This window comes from Blennius ocellaris, assembly GCF_963422515.1.
Source record: "Blennius ocellaris genome assembly, chromosome: 10".
Taxonomy (NCBI): domain Eukaryota; kingdom Metazoa; phylum Chordata; class Actinopteri; order Blenniiformes; family Blenniidae; genus Blennius; species Blennius ocellaris.
The window spans coordinates 17,343,206-17,359,516 of record NC_137659.1 but is presented as its reverse complement, the minus strand read 5'-3'; the positions used below and the strand labels follow the sequence as shown (position 1 = coordinate 17,359,516).

General features: G+C 42.1%; 1 protein-coding gene across 2 annotated transcripts; it reads left to right on the top strand.

The window, feature by feature from the left end:
• The first annotated feature begins 361 nt into the window (after positions 1 to 361).
• On the top strand, positions 362 to 16,311 carry xrn1 (5'-3' exoribonuclease 1). Of its 2 annotated transcripts, none has more exons than XM_080503238.1 (41): positions 362 to 494; positions 1,479 to 1,711; positions 2,136 to 2,233; positions 2,832 to 2,941; positions 3,018 to 3,128; positions 3,234 to 3,319; positions 3,446 to 3,533; positions 3,631 to 3,799; positions 3,923 to 3,990; positions 4,367 to 4,540; positions 4,634 to 4,803; positions 5,536 to 5,625; positions 5,788 to 5,944; positions 6,255 to 6,374; positions 6,480 to 6,649; positions 6,795 to 6,912; positions 7,190 to 7,285; positions 7,857 to 7,960; positions 8,216 to 8,350; positions 8,455 to 8,617; positions 8,823 to 8,936; positions 9,059 to 9,157; positions 9,239 to 9,354; positions 10,239 to 10,385; positions 10,519 to 10,608; positions 10,840 to 10,975; positions 11,099 to 11,155; positions 11,266 to 11,398; positions 11,488 to 11,557; positions 12,630 to 12,816; positions 12,904 to 12,993; positions 13,117 to 13,200; positions 13,956 to 14,000; positions 14,110 to 14,190; positions 14,320 to 14,451; positions 14,549 to 14,681; positions 14,827 to 14,939; positions 15,025 to 15,138; positions 15,271 to 15,376; positions 15,558 to 15,739; positions 15,838 to 16,311. In XM_080503238.1, the coding sequence occupies exons 1-41, from the start codon at positions 420 to 422 to the stop codon at positions 16,186 to 16,188; spliced, it is 5,115 nt and encodes a 1,704-aa protein (XP_080359364.1). In that variant the 5' UTR covers positions 362 to 419; the 3' UTR covers positions 16,189 to 16,311. The 2 variants fall into 2 exon arrangements, with proteins under 2 accessions (XP_080359364.1, XP_080359363.1); XM_080503237.1 differs by having other exon boundaries at positions 14,776 to 14,939.

Sequence of the window (16,311 nt, the reverse complement as noted above, 5' to 3'; positions counted from 1 at the left end):
CGGAGGTTAGTTTAAGATTTATTTCGAGATTGTTTCCTTCAAAGTGAAGTTTAGTATTGTACATGTGCATTTATTACGTCGATGTACAATATGCAAAATATAAGACAATATTAGGTTAGGCAATATAAGCTAAATGTCAGCCAAAACCCTTAGGTCTTCCGCTGCTTGTTTATCCTTTTTTTTATTGTTGCATTTTCTGTTGCTGCATTTTGTATTTGGTTGAACGAATAAACTATAACTACTACAACAACATTTACGTTTATTATTTTATTTCTGGGGGGAACAACAAAACCGGAATAATTGTTTCCCAGAGAGCAGCGGAGTGTTTTGGCAGACGGACGAGGAACAACTAGCTAATGATCGGCTGTTGGAAACTGTTCAGTGTTTTTGTTTCGGGGCTTTAAACTTTTGCCGTGAAAATGGGAGTTCCGAAATTTTACCGATGGATCTCGGAGCGCTACCCTTGTCTCAGCGAAGTTGTGAAGGAACACCAGGTAGGAAACCCGTAGTGACTGTTGTATCGGCGTTAGCCGCGGAACTAGCTTAGCGAGCTACCCGCTATTAGCGAGCTAAATATACAAAGCCCTCAAACTTTTATTCCACAAAGTCTACCTGAGATTTTCCTCCGTGTTTTGGCTATTTTCTCATTTCTACACGCCTTTTACCCATTTACCCCCATCAATCACAGTGAAAACAGTTGACATAATTAAAAAAATTCCCACAGTGACTAATTTGTTATTTTTTACCCCATGAGAACACCCGTTTAGGAGAAACAAGTCAAAATATATATTTTTTAATGCGTTATTACGGTGTAGTTTAGCTTCACGACAAAACGATTACGGACTACCCAACTGGTAATCCTACACAACTGGTTAGCCAATGAGAAACTATGTTCACGTTACTGTTACCAGCTGTTTTATTGCTACCTCTTTAATGTTTACGACATTATTGGAACGTTTTTATCTGTGTGGTCAGCCACATTTGATTACAGATACTTATATTTATTTATTTCACTTCGAGATTTCAGCTACTTTATAAGTATTGGACTTTTCCTGTGTCGTATTTCAGTGTATGAGCAGTTGTTTCATCAGCCGAAGGTTGTTCAGTGTCGTTCGTTATATAACAAATGTATGCCGAAGCAATAAAAAAACAGGTTTCGTGCTTAAACATCCGCATTTTATAACAAATATATAGAAGAAAGTGCCAGATTTGAAGGTCACTTAAGGTCACTACCCAAAACCTTTTTTTATTAAACCCATATGTCAGATTTATGTGATTTCATTGTCTCCTTGTCAGGCTTGAGGAGCCCACTAGAAGGCTTTTGTCAAAAACCTTAACAATGAATGGTTGGCAATTTTAGAGAGTAAAGCTTTTTTTTTTTTTTTAACAAATCATTCACTCTATATATAATGCCATGGTCTGTTTTAAAAGCACATTACAATGTTATAATGTTTTTTTCTTTAAATTTTTCATCTCAGATTCCGGAGTTTGACAATTTGTATCTGGATATGAATGGCATCATCCACCAGTGTTCTCACCCAAATGACGAAGATGTCCACTTCCGAATCTCGGAGGAAAAGATTTTTGCTGACATCTTTCATTACCTGGAGGTTCTCTTCAGGATCATCAAGCCACGCAAGGTCTTCTTCATGGCCGTGGATGGCGTGGCACCAAGAGCAAAGATGAACCAGCAAAGAGGCAGGAGATTCAGGTAGAGATTAACCATTATATTATTATTAATATTGTTATTTGTACTATTGCATCCTTACCATATCCACATCATCCTTAAATACAGCTTCATGCACAGTACATAATTTTCTTGAACCAGCCAAATAAAGAACGTCATTATATTAACATGCTGTCATTGTCATTTTGAAACTTCTCCCTTATTTTTTTGGAATAAAAATGTAAACTGTAGTTTGCATTCATAATTACACACCGTGTGGTGTTCCTGTATATTTGTAACATTACAGTAATATAGTATAGTAATATATCCGTTATTAATCAATGTTGACTTAACCCCGTACAGACTGGATCAAGATTATATTGCTCTGGTTGTCAGAACTAGTGGAAAGAAGAAAATGTTTGAGATAACGGATTTATTTTTGCTTTCCTTTATATCTGCTTGTGTCCAGGTCTGCCAAAGAAGCAGAAGATAAGATAAAAAAAGCTCTGGATAAGGGAGAGGTGCTTCCCACGGAAGCTCGTTTCGACTCCAACTGTATCACTCCTGGTAGGAACGATCTGTTGTTTTACACACAATAAACACCACATTCAAGTTGATAAACAACATTTGTTTTTCCATGTTTTGAACTAGTTGGCTGATTGCGTTAACTGATTATGTTAACTGACGAGTGCCACAATAAGATGTTTAGTTGTAAGAAGCACTAGGGCTATGGAAGTGTGTATGTATGGATTTAACTTTTGTATTTGAAGAATGGTTGCACCTGGCCTGTTTTGCATAACCACTCATTGTTTCACTTTATTTAGTTTTGTTAGTTTACGTTAGCAATAACGCTGTCAGTCAAATATCTAGTGAAATGTAAAGGTGATGTATCTCGCAGGTATCAGGACAGTAAAGTTAAGCAAGCCATAATCTGATCTCTGATCTGTGCCTAGCTGTGAAATTCACACCATTTAACACCATTCACACTTTATTGCTTAGATTAATTATTTAATGCTGAACCAACCATACAAACACACACTGTAGTTGGATTTAATTTATTTTTCAGTGTCATTGTTGCAGCTGCATTTTTCTAACTATTCTAAATGTCTACAAATTTCCATTGTGTATATGATGAACCTGTTGTCATATCAAATTCTGCTTACAGGCACAGATTTCATGGCGAGACTCCAAGAACAGCTCAAGTATTTTGTCCACAACAAGCTCTCTACCGACAAGCTGTGGCAGAATGTCAGAATCTACCTGTCTGGTCACGAGGTCTGTGTCTGTCTGTTATTACAAGGCTTTATTCGTTGCATGGATTGGCTGATTTATATATGTCTTGTGCACATAGACACCTGGGGAGGGAGAGCATAAGATCATGGAGTTCATTCGGTCTGAGAATGCTAAGCCAGATCACGACCCGAACACTCGTCACTGCCTGTATGGCCTGGATGCTGACCTGGTACGACTTCTATTCAAATTATGATATACATCAGCTCAATCTCCTTTGAGGCTCACTCTGTGTGTTTTTTTTTTTTTCTTCTTCTTCTTCAACTTTATGTTGTAGGTTATGTTGGGTCTGACAAGCCACGAGCCAAATTTCTCTCTGCTCAGGGAGGAAGTTCGCTTCGGGGGAAAGAAATCCCAGAAAAGGTTCTCTTGCTTTTGATTTTGTCTGATTGGAAGAAGAAAAAATACAACAATCCAGTCTTTTCTGTCACATTCACTTAAATCTTGATGAATTTCTGTTGTGAACCTTGATCTTTTCTTCCCCCTTAGGATTACTGCTCCAGAGGAAACCACTTTTCACTTGCTTCACTTGTCTCTGATGAGAGAATACATAGACTATGAGTTCTCTGAGCTCAAGGTAAGACACACACAGATGTCATGGGAGGTCTTTCTAATGGTCATTCTTATTAAACATGTTTGACAGAAATATTTGATGCTTTTTTTGTGTTTCTCAGAAGCACATGGGTTCTGATTATGACCTGGAGCGAATAATAGACGACTGGATTCTGATGGGCTTCCTGGTTGGAAACGACTTCATCCCTCACCTCCCTCATCTTCACATCAGTCACGATGCTTTGCCGTTGTTGTACAAGACCTATATCAGTGTGCTGCCCAGCATAGGAGGTGACGGGCACATACACAAACAAACTTCAAAAATACCTACTGACTAGTTGCATTGTAATGGTTGTTAATGGTGATAATGAAAGCGTGTGATGAATTTACAAAATGTAATGTTATATATTATAGGTTATCTGAATGAAAATGGTCACCTGAACCTTGGAAACTTTGAAAAGTACCTGGAGAAACTTTCTGAGGTGAGACATATCTTCTGAGTCATAATTAGTGCAGACGTTTTATAAAACGTAACATAAATGCTACTGTTGCTTTTGAATTTACATTTTAAGATCAGCTTTTTCTGCAATTAGAGTCAGGTTGTTTTTTGTTATCAACTGCAGCTATTTTCCAAAATGTGTTTATTAATTTCTGACAATAAGTGGCTTTGAAAATCATTCAAGCATTCTCACCACAAATATTAGTAAATTAGCATTGTGTGTTTTTGGTTTGTTCTCTTGTTACATGTTTATCGTGACCTTATTTTGGAACCTGTTGTATGATGACCGCTTTTCCAAAACAAATTCCATGATGAAATATCACATTCCCCGTTCTTCTCCTTTCCCCACATCCCTGCAGTTTGACCGGGAACATTTTAGCGAGGTGTTTGTGGACTTGAAGTGGTTTGAAAGTAAAGTTGGTAACAAATATCTCAACGAGGCCGCAGGGCTGGCGGCCGAGAAAGAAGCTGCTGCCGCTGCCGCTGCCGCCGCCGCCGCCGCTGCTGCTGGTGCAGACAACAGCAAAAATGAGGTAGCGGTGAACTGACTCGATGAAAAACAACCAGTCTTTGACCGTTTCCAATGTGTCTTTCTCTGACCCTGATCTCACGCGTTATTTGTGTAGGATTCTGCCCTCTGTCTGTCAGCCCTGACCTCATCAGGAAACGTGATTGGCGAAGGAAAGCCAGCCGTGGCTGACGACGAGGAAGAGGAGGACGACATCTTTGAAACGGAGTTCAGACAGTACAAGCGCACGTACTACATGACCAAGATGGGTGTGGATGTGGTGTCTGAGTAAGTGTCCAGACAGAGGCAGTGTGGCAGCACACATACAGGAGTCCGTGTGGGTTGTGAAACAGTGAATTCATACAATGAAATGAGATGAATCACTGAGGCAGTCCAGCGTCACGTTTTCAGATGTGATCCATCAGTATTTGCCTTTTCATGGCTTCAAGTATGGAAGCATTTTGCAAAAGCTGGTCTGGGCTTGATAAAATCATCTCATTGGCAGTGAACTGGGAATTCATCTGAAACTGTTAGTGTTGGGACTTCTGCTCTTAGTATAAGGAGGAGACCCAATAGTCACTTGATCTGCTCTTCCTTGTTTAAATAAACCATTATTCATGTACTGTTTGCCCTGTGCTTGCTAATAAAATGCTGCACACACCCTGAAGGGCAAAGTAGATTTCAATTTCTAAAAACTACACTTCCACTTCTGCCACGTGACCAGGAAATAATGCCTATTATAATGAGAAAGCTTAATCTTGTTTATTTAAACTCAAAACACTGAAAAAGAGAGTGAGCCATGAATGTGTTGGAACAACAATTACAATAATCCCCCCAAAAATGAGGCACCGTCTGTTAAATATGTCTTGGTGTGGTTGCCTTGCTAGAAAAACATTGTTGTAATAAGACAATATGTAGTGAATGTGGAAGGACTGGTTTATCTCTATCACGCTTGGAGTTTTTTAAGTGGAGCACTTTGTATGTTACTTTAAATGGTGTTTATTTTCTTTATGTTTGCAGTGAATTTCTCGCAAGTCAAGCCAAGTGTTACGTGGAGGGCATCCAGTGGATCCTGCATTACTATTACCATGGAGTTCAGTCATGGAGCTGGTGAGCATGTCAGGTTTTTCTGCGAGGACAAATCATTTATTGGTCACCTCCAGACAGAAGGTTTTGCAACAATTAATTAGGAAACTTATTTCTTGACATTAATGGTGTTTTGTTTTTTTTCTCCAGCTCATCTATTTAAATCTTCTGTCTTTATTCATGCAGGTACTACCCCTACCACTATGCCCCTTTCCTGTCTGACATCAGGAATATAGCGGGCCTGAGGTTGACGTTCGACATTGGGAAACCCTTCATGCCCTTCCAGCAGTTGTTGGCCGTCCTTCCTGCTGCCAGCATGGCGCTGTTGCCTGAGAGCTACCGGGTAACACATTAAACTCCATTGTACTATCATGTACTAACAGGAGGTGTGTCTGCACACACAAACATTCGTTATTGGTTGAGGCATCCTGGATATATTGTTGCACTGCAATACCTTTTCTGTTACTAACTTGTAAATGAAGGCGATTGAATACCTGTGTCCACCGCAAGGCAGACGCTTGTTGGTATTGGCAGTAATAGCGCTGAAGACTTAAATGATATAACAAGGGTTCCTTTAAAAAGAAAAATATGCAAATTGTGGTGAGAATGGAGCTGAAACATTTAATATACCATGTATTATTTCGATATTTCAGCACCTGATGACGAGTGAGAGGTCGCCCATCATTGAGAACTACCCTCTTGACTTCAAAACTGACCTGAATGGCAAGCAGCAGGAATGGGAAGCTGTTGTGCTTATTCCATTTATTGATGAGGTACATGGACATTTGTGCACCTGCACTTGGTGAAGGTTAATCACATTTCTTTCTTTCTTTTTTGTTTTTTAACCTCCACTGTTGCATTGTGTGTTCACTGAGCAGAACTGCTTGCTCGCTGCCATGGAGCCCTACAATAATAAAATGACAAAAGAAGAGAAGTCCAGGAATCGTCACACCGAGTGTGCTGTCTACACGTACGACCCAGAAACAGACTTCACCTACAACTCTACCCTGCCAATGCTGTTCCCGGACATCGTCCACTGCCACGTCAGGTAGACGTGCATATATATATATACATAATTGGCTTGATCATCATGTATATTGAATGGTCTTTTTTTAAGTGCCTCGATTCGGTTTTATTGTGTCAAAACTTTTAAGCCTCATCGTCACAGCTTTTTTATTGCTTGTTTGTTGCAGGAAAGCCTACATTCCCATTGATGCCTGGAAAGTGGCTTTAGACCACAAGAGCAAACGTGTTGACCGCTCCTTTCTCTATTTCTGTGGCTTCCCAACCTTGCACCACATCAAACACAAGGTATGACACAATTTTTCAGGACACAATTGTGTTAAAAAGAAGAAGAAGGTCTTGGATTCGAACCTGAGCCAAATTACATGTCCCAATATACACGTTTGCTTTCTCTTGGTACTCTGTTGCCTCCCACAGTCAAAAAACATACATGCATTAGATGTTGTTATTAACAATTCCCTTAGGTGTGACCGTTTGCCCACATTTGTGATGTATAACACACTAATAACGTTCAATAGTCCCCATTTTTTGGGGTCCTAATTCCTTTTTCACTTCACTTGTTTAGTTTTACAAGAGGAAGAGCGGGGTAGTTGTGTTCCAGCAGAGTAGCAGAGGCGAGAACATGATGCTGGATATTCTCCCGGACCAGGACGGGGAAAAGGTGAGTTTGTTTTGTTTGACCTGGTTTCATAAAGCCAAAGTGATTTTTATGTGTGTAGTTTTCTTTTCAATTACATCCCCAATGTTGGTGATTGTATTTGACTAATTTTGAGTCTTGCATTAATTTCATTGGAGAAGTGCTCATATGGTTTAATTAAAAATGTATTAAATGTAATGTGGAAAACTGATGTTATACATTACTAAAATTTGAGGTTTTTACTGCATTTGATGATTAATAAATTTTATGCATAGAGCTTTTATTATGCTCTAAAAAACAGAAAAGTGATAACATTCATGAGTTGTGCCAAAAGCAAAGTTTTAGAACTGCATTATGTTGATTAGTTCTTACATTAGATCTTTGTATTCCTGCAGTGGCACACTGACTTAGTATAATTTAAAATACATATCTAGTGTTGAATACATAAATCAGTTGCTTGAAATATGAGCATTCTTTGTTTTGGCAGTTCTGTTCATAGTTTTGTTCTTTGTCTCTGCTTGTTTCTTCTTTTCTTTTCCTTTTTTATTATTATTATTATTATTATTGTAATTCTAACTTTTTTTTTCTCTGGTAGCTGTGTGACAATGTTGCTGCAGATGTACTGGGCAAGCCTGTCTTTGTAAATTGGCCCCATCTAGAGGAAGCTCGCATTGTTGCAGTGTCGGATGGAGACACCAAGTAAGTCACTTCCCCAGACCTTTAGCAGTGTTGTATTGAACATGTCTACTGTACATTTTATACACAGCAAAAGCAGAACTCCTGCAACTCGGGATTCTTTTCCTCCCATCTGTGTTTTCTTTAATACTAGAACATGTTTTACACTAGATAGAAACAGTTTGGGGCTTCAAAACATCACATGTTGAAAAATTGTCTGTGTATCATCATAAAATAAGGATGAGCCACGAGAATTGACGTTTTGCTCTGTTTTTCCAGGTTTTCTCTGGAGGAACCACCGGGTGTCCAGCAAGTGTATGACAGGCCGTCCACTCCGCCCCCCACCAAAGTCACCTGTCTGTCTGACAAGGAGCAGAAAGAATGGGTGAAAGATGTCCAGGGACTTACTGAACAGTAAGCTGCAAGAATCATTTATTTATAGAGAGAAAATGCAGCTGCCTGTTACATTTTCAGAGTTGCATTGTTGGCTCATTTGTAATTGTTATCCCCCCCCCAAGTTACGTGAAGAGGAAAGGCATCGTGATACATGAGACTTCGGTGGTCTTGTACGGTCAGCTGCTGACAGGAAGGAAATACATCCCCAAAGCCAATGGGGTAGTCGAACTGGAGAAGCAGTGGTCCAAGCAGGTCCTGCCGTTTGCCTGCCAGACTGTGGTGAAGGTACTGACACACAAATGTGAAAAACTATTCACTGTTCAGTATGTAATTGGAAAAGGCAGGAGGAGCATCTTGTCGAAACTGTGTTGACTTTTAGCAGGGTCGCAGCTCAACTGTGCTAGAAACACTACTTCCAATATTGAGACATGTTATTTCTGAAGACTAACTCACTCACTGTTATTCTGCATCTTTCTCCTCATCGTCTCAGGACATCAAGGCCTTTTACTCATCTCTACCCTCCTTTAAGAGCTTGGATGAGCTCTTTCCTCCAACCACCTCTGTTTTCATGGTGGGGAACCCTTACTATGGTGCCATGGGAGAGGTATGTTCTCACCCAGGTTCAACTTTGAGAACAGTCTATTGAATGTGGCGGCGCAGAAACATGGACTGTTTATTCACTTTTTCTGATCCGGTACCATCCTTAATTCTGAATTTTCTTGACAGGTGCAAGACTCCCAGGACGTCCTCAAGGACGGCAGAGTCCGAGTGGTCTTCAACGTGCCACACGAGCCCCAGCTGGAGTCGTTGATCCAGAATCAACATGTAAGGCGGAGTTTAAATTAAGTTAATCAATTAGGACAATGTTTTCAATTTATTAGTGACTTTTGTTTGTGTTTTGCGTAGAAATACTGTGTGAAATACAGCCCAGGATACATCCTTGCCTCCCGGTTGAGCATCACCAGCTATCTGGTCTCCCGCTTCTCAGGAAGCATCTTTATTGGCCGAGGATCTAAGAAGAAGTAAGTGTCATGTTTGAACCCAGTGCTTGACATTAAGGATATTGAGTACTTACCAGAATATATAAGTTTGTTCTTCACAGAAAAAAGCCCAGAGTTGAATGAACTCTCAGAGTTGAATTAACACCCACAGTGTTTATTTTAGGCCAACCGTCCTCAAATAAACATATAATAATATGTTTAACAAACACAGCTTTTTGCTGTGTTGGTCTGAAATAAATCTGATAGTATTAAGATTGGAGCTGTCACACCCTACTACCATACTACTCCATACTGCCACACCTTATTTATTGTATTAGTCACTTTTTTAATCATATGCTTTTTTTAAATAACATGGTAAATGTGTGTCATGTATTTTTATTATATTGGCAAGTAAAAAATCCAATCCTGTCCGTGTTCATCTCCCTCCTCCTCTTCCTCTTCTTGCTCAGTCAACTTTTTTTCTGAACCATAAAAAGTTATGAAACTTTGGGATTAGAAAGTCATAATAGTCAAAAATATGTCGTTTTCGTGGGAAGTTTTTTTTTTTTTTTTATGTGTTGAATTCGACTGAGTTCTTAATGCGTTCAGGTGTAGGTACCAGCTCTGTCAGGGCTACTAGATCTGTCCGGGGCAACGAGTCGGGAAGAAAATAACGGCTGCAATCGGTGTCAAGCGTATCCCCACGCTATCACCAAGTGATTTTTGCCAAATAAATGTCAAAATATTGCTTAAAAAACCAGTAGCCCGTTGGGACAAGCTGGGTAGATGATTCAGTTGCCCGAGCAAAGCTTTTACTGTCCAGCCTTAATGTCAAGCCCTGGAACCACACAGAGAAATATCCTACAAAGGTCTTTAGTTATCTTACATTTTTCTGGCCATCTTGTCCTCCCCTTTGCTCTTTCCAGTCCCTGTGGGGAGCAGAAGGCCAACGTTGGGCTCAACCTGAAGTTCAACAAGAAAAATGAGGAAGTTCCTGGGTACACGAAGAGAACGGAGAAAGAGTGGCTCTACTCTGCTGCAGTGGAGGAGCTGCTGGCTGAATACCTGGAGAGGTGAAACAACAAAAACTAGCCCCCCTCTTTTTTTTCACTACCACCAGGCTGCTGTCGTTTTGAATCAGAAATGCATTTTCATTCTCACAGTTTGTTTATATGTCAAAGTGAACAAGTGTTGATGCTTTCATAGATTCTACGAGGTGTTTGACACCGTATCCAGATATAGCCATGACGATGTTTTCTATGAAGATGACATCTGGCCTGGCGTGGACCAGAACGGGTAATTCACATAGTCACGCACACGCACACACACACACACACACACACACACACACACACACACACACACACACACACACACACACACACACACACACACACACACACACACACACACACACACACAAACACGAAGATCAACACTTTAAACACTGAGTCCAATTGATTTTATAGTAAATTTCAACATGAAACTGAGTTAAATAAGCCTTTTATGCTGTTGTAAACTTGACAGGGCAGAGAAAGTGGCTGAGATCACCTCGTGGTTGAAAGGCCACCCAGTGAGCTCCATTAGTAGAACATCATGTGACCTCCAAGTGCTGGACTCCATAATCGTGGAACGGATCGAGGAAGCAGTGGAGAAGGCCAAGGTGACTCTGACACATACACAAGATGCAGTTTCAAAATACTCCACGCTTCGTGAATTCAGTTCACTCCCATTCAATCAATCACTTTCCCCCCCTTTTTTAAACCTCTTCTTGTCTTTCACTCAGGTGAAGAAGAGCAGCAAAAAAGTGCGTGTGACGGTCAAGCCGCATCTCTTGTTTAGAGTAAGTCATTTTTACGTTTTTCAGAAGAAGTATGGCTAATTAAATGAAAAACACAACAGTCTATTGGTATTGTGCTTTGGAGATGACTGTAAATGAGTGTTTGTTTTCAGCCCTTGGAGCAGCAGCAGGGAGTAGTTCCAGACCCCGAGGCAGATTATCGCCTGTTTGACAGAGTCGTCAACATCCGGGAGAGTTTCACGGTCCCACTGGGACTTCGAGGGACTATCATTGGCATTAAAGGAGGTAAACATTAGTTTTATCCACAGATATCTCTCCGCCCCCCCCTAAAATGTTAACATACCAGTGGATGATCTTTGCATGTTTGTCTCCAGCGGACCGTGAGGCAGAGGTTCTCTACGAGGTGCTATTTGATGAAGAGTTTGCTGGAGGCCTGAACATCAGGTAATCAACACTGCTTCAGTTGTGTCCTTCTTCCATATGTAGCACTTAGAGGTGAAAGGGTTACGACTCACAAATGAATAGATTGCTCCGAGTGCAGTTTCTTTTTTTGTAATTACAAAGTAGGCTTGAACTATAGGCCGTTTGCAACTCCATGCATGGAGGTGGGCACGCAGAGTAGAGACGGTTCCAGATTGTGGCCACGGGTGGGAAACAATGGAGATCAATAGAACCAGCAGAGGCCAGTAATGCAATTTTTATGGATGCAAACTACCTTTAAACCCAAAAGAAAAGAAGAATAACACTGATTGGATTGAATCTTAAGATCTTTTCTTTTAGAAATGACATAGATTTTTAAAAAAATATTGTAATAATAATATATACATGACTCTTATGTAGAAGTTTTCAGATGTATAATTTAGTTGTCAATAAAATTGTTGCACATGATGTAGTCAATGTTTGTTTTCAAAATGTAAACACACTGTTCCAACGGTTTTAGGTTCTTGTGAAGGTTGCTGTCAAAAATGATGTGATAATATTTAATTTTTGTATCACTTAATCTGTGGCCATCCTTTACTTTTAAATCAGCATCAGTTCTTGTCGGCACAATACAGTGCAATAAAACAAAAACAAAATAAAAAAAACATTCACAGTTTTGGAAGGTCAAATATCTTGGAAAATAAAGCACAGAGCTCAAATGAAGTGTTGGTCAGATCCTTTTGTCTCGTAGACTTTACTATATTAGTTGTTATCGGGCCAAGCTTGTGTGAGAATCACGCAATCACTTTCAAGTTCACTTTTATTTTTTACACTGATGGTTGTCAGTAATCACTACTTCTAATGTTGAGGTTATTTTCCTCTGCTGCATAATAAATCTGGAGCCACTCAGATGTCTTCCTATTGCTATAAATAACATTATATTACACAAATCCGATTTTTTTTTTAGAGGTTTATGAGCAAATGTATATTTTTTTCTAGCTCCTTTAGAATAAATATGATTAAAAAAAAACACTTCTGTAGCTCTTAAGTCAAGTTTGTGTCTTAGTTTCTCTTTTTTGGGGTCTTTCTTTCTCAGGTGTTCTTCTTCTCGTGGGTACCGCCTCCCTCCGTTTGCCCTGATCAACATTTCCCACGGAGGTCGAGTGAATCACAAACTCACCGCCATCGTCAAGCCGCAGCCCGCCACTGGTGCCAACTTCAACACCCAACGCCACCTGGCGGGCCTCAACCACTCTCCACGCTCACCATTTGTGCCCACGCAGGTGAGAGGAGAGACGACGCAAAACGAGCAACGAGTTCCATGTTTTAAATTCTTGACTCGATGCCTGTTCCACTCTCTCTGCCTGAAGCATAACAGCAAAGCCGGTATGGTGAAGGCTTCGTCACAGGGAAACAGAAGCTCGCCCTCCAAAGGTCCAATCCAGAGACAACAAGCCAAGGTGTTGATCATTTCACAGTCCAAATGCATGCATGTACATATACTCTGGTAAAGTGACGCTCGTGGAAGATGGCCAGAGTAAATATAATACAAGTCCTTTTTCATGGTTTGCTTCTCCATCCAGAATAAAGAAGAGTACAATAAAGTGTGGCAGTCCCTGCTGAACACCGGCCCTCCCAACAATCCTCCCGTTCATTGGCACAATGATGTAAGTCTTCCTCCGTGTTTCTATTGAAGTTGTGACCAGTCAAGGAGTGTTTCTTTAGAATGTCCAGTATGTGTTGACTCAGTTCAAGTCATTGCTAAAAGAAACACACAACAAACCTTGAAGCGATGTTGAGGTAGCATTGAGTTGGTGGACTATGGTGGAATGTTTGTGATGATAATAAAGGCAGCTGCTAAACCTGTTGCCTAATTTTGTTCACAATAACTCACAAATCTCTTAACTTCTTTATCTCCATTTATTGGAGTCCATCGATATCACAAGTTATTTTCATCAACAACATTTAAGCGCCGAAAAATAAACCTGCTTAAACTTTCAAAAAGTGAAGTTCAAACAAACTTCCTTGTGACGTTCCAAATGATGAGTGAGTGTCTCGCCACTATTCCTGCACAACCAAACAACCCAACAACATGAATGCAATTTCAAAGGAAAACGTAAACATTTTTTTCTTTTTGAAGTTAATTTACACATATATCCATGTTTTGAATCAGAATTATTGTGTTAAACCAAAAATTACTTGTAAGATAGTATGGTTTAGGGTCTGGTTATAAAGCTAGTGGTCCAGTTCCCGTTTTTCTCCAATTCATCTGCACAAAATGATGAACTCAGAATGTTTCAATGGTCGGAGAGAACATCACTCAGCAGTGTGTGCATGTTTGTTTGCTCTATAAGTGAAGTCTGTTTTATCATCATTTGCACAAACATGTCTGAAGTGTGTAAGAATGTGTTTCTGCTTTTAGGAAGGACATTACCAGCAGGAGAGGAACCAAGCCGCCAACAAAGCTGTGAGTGCACTGAAGAGACAAAATCAGTTATTCACTTCACCAGTCATGTTGTTCCGGCCGATTGGTGCGTATTATTGGCTGAGTGTGTGTACGTGTTGACACTTTGCAGACCCCAGCTGGAGCCATCCGACTGTTGAAGAAAAGCGAGGACGCCAGCTCTCTTTTCCCAGTGCAGAACACGGCAAATAAGGTGGAGAAACGAACCCACAATCCTTCACTATATATATATTTATTTCATTTCATAGCTTTGAGAGGCGGCCGATAGGTAAAGCCGTGAGGTGAAGAGTAGCTAAATCTCCTCGCACTTACTCTCACGCAGGCTTCCACTGAATTCGAGGACCTCATTGCCAGCCTGAAGATCGGGAGCCAGCAAACCCCACCCGCTCCCGCCGCTCCACAGCCGCCTGCCAACCAGGCAGAGGGCCCGCTGTCTCCCCAGTCCTTCGCCATGGTGAGCATCGATGGCAGTCGTCTTCTCGCTGCCTGGCGGGGAAACGCTTCACGCTTCACGGTAATCGATGTGTTCCGTGTGATGGTTGTCGCTCCAGAAGGGGACCCTGGTGCTGAAGGAGATGCTGAAGATCGACACTGGAGCGGGAGCTCCGCCCCCACAAGAATCGGCCGTCGGCGGCCACGCCGCGGGCCAGCAGCAGAACCGGAGACGATCCTCCAAGAAACTAGGTACCAAACTGTTTGCTTACTGAACCACATTCATGCAGCAAAGAAGGGTTTCTCTGTTTCTCTCCTTTTTCATGGCTCCTCTTTCTCCCTCCAGCTGCAAATATGAACATCCCCCTCAGTGACTCGGCACTATTGCCGCCCCCAGTTTCAGCTGCTCCTCCCAACCCGGCGATGAGCAGCAAGGTGTCAGAGCTGGCCTGCGTGTGTGCCCGGTTAGGTATGGCGCCCCCCGAGTTCAGCTACATCGGCAACAGACAGGTAACACGCTATACATTCATAACAAACAATCCCAATGAATTTGTCTGAACCTTCCTTCACACTCGTGTGTTCTCTGTCCCTTCAGGGTCTGGTAGTTTGCCAGGTGAAGCTCTCCAGTGGCTTGATGGTTCACGGTCCACAGAGCCAGTCGGAGAACGACGCCAAGGAAAAGGCCGCCTTTTTTGCTCTCCAAAGACTGGTAGGCTCACATTCATACAAAGGTTTATGTTATCAGCGGTTGAAATCTATGAGTTTTTCATTGATTTCCAAAAATCGTATCATATGGACGTCAAAGTGTTTTGAAGAATTCCCCGCTGTGTCTTTGCCACAGAACTCAGTTGGTTCGGGTTTCCCCCTCCCGCCTGCTCTGTACCAAGGAATGGGTCAGATACGACCTCCACCCTTAGGAGCCATGAACCAAGTCTTCAGCCAACAAGGTGAGGCTGTCCTGCTTACAGGCGTGCACATGTTTGCAGAAACTGCTGTGAAGTCAATATGTGTCATCAGGTATTTAAACAATGTGATCACTGTCAACACAGCCCTCAGATCTACAATGTGAGTAAATGAATTACAGTCTTTTAAGGCCTCTGATCTCACAAATGTGCTGTCATTGGTCAGGCGGCTTGATGTTGCCCACTCAGGGTTACCCCCCCGGCCCTCTGTGGGGAATGACCATGCCCCCTCACCACCTCCCCAATCAGCCCTTCTTCGGAGCAGCAGGGACCTTCCCCGGCGCCGCCCACCCGCCGCCCGCCACGACACTGCCCATCGGCTCACACAACCAGTTCATCCCGTTACAGGTACGCTCGCTCGCTCGTCAAATGGAAGAAAAAAAAAAAGTTCCACCGCTTCCGTATCCCGGTCACGTGACTCGTCCCTTGTCGTTCGGCCCTGACAGGTGACGAAGAAGCGAGTCTCTGCCAACAAAAAGAACCAAGAGACACGCGAGTTTTACAGCGCCGCCCACACCGTCTCCAAAAACCAAGCCCAGCGAGCTCAGGCCCAGCAGCCGTCTGCTCAGTCTCAAGCTCAGGCCCACTCCCGGAGGGCCGAGCAGCCCCGCCATCCCGCCGCCGCCGCCAACTGCGACCCGTCGTCGTCCGGCCTCGCAGACTCCACAGCGACACAAGCGCCGCACACGCCACCCCGGCAAAACACGCCAGCGACGGGCCACACCCCTGGCTCCGCCTCCAAGAGGAAGCACAGGAAATTAGCCGTCAACTTTGGGGCCGCCAAAGTGTCCGAGTGATGAGCTGGTGTGTGTGTGTGTGTGTGTGTGTGTGGGTGTCGTCATCTCTGGTAAAACAAACGCAAACGGAAAAAAACTTGTCAGTTGTGATGCCTTCTGTTCATCCTACATTTCTGAGTGGAG

Bases quoted from the DNA above. Each gene is read 5' to 3' on its own strand.
- xrn1 (XM_080503237.1), top strand. From the start codon at position 420: ATGGGAGTTCCGAAATTTTACCGATGGATCTCGGAGCGCTACCCTTGT. The intron at 6,650-6,794 runs GTAGACGTGCAT...TGTTTGTTGCAG, and splicing joins ATCGTCCACTGCCACGTCAG to GAAAGCCTACATTCCCATTG. The intron at 14,001-14,109 runs GTGAGTGCACTG...GACACTTTGCAG, and splicing joins ACCAAGCCGCCAACAAAGCT to ACCCCAGCTGGAGCCATCCG.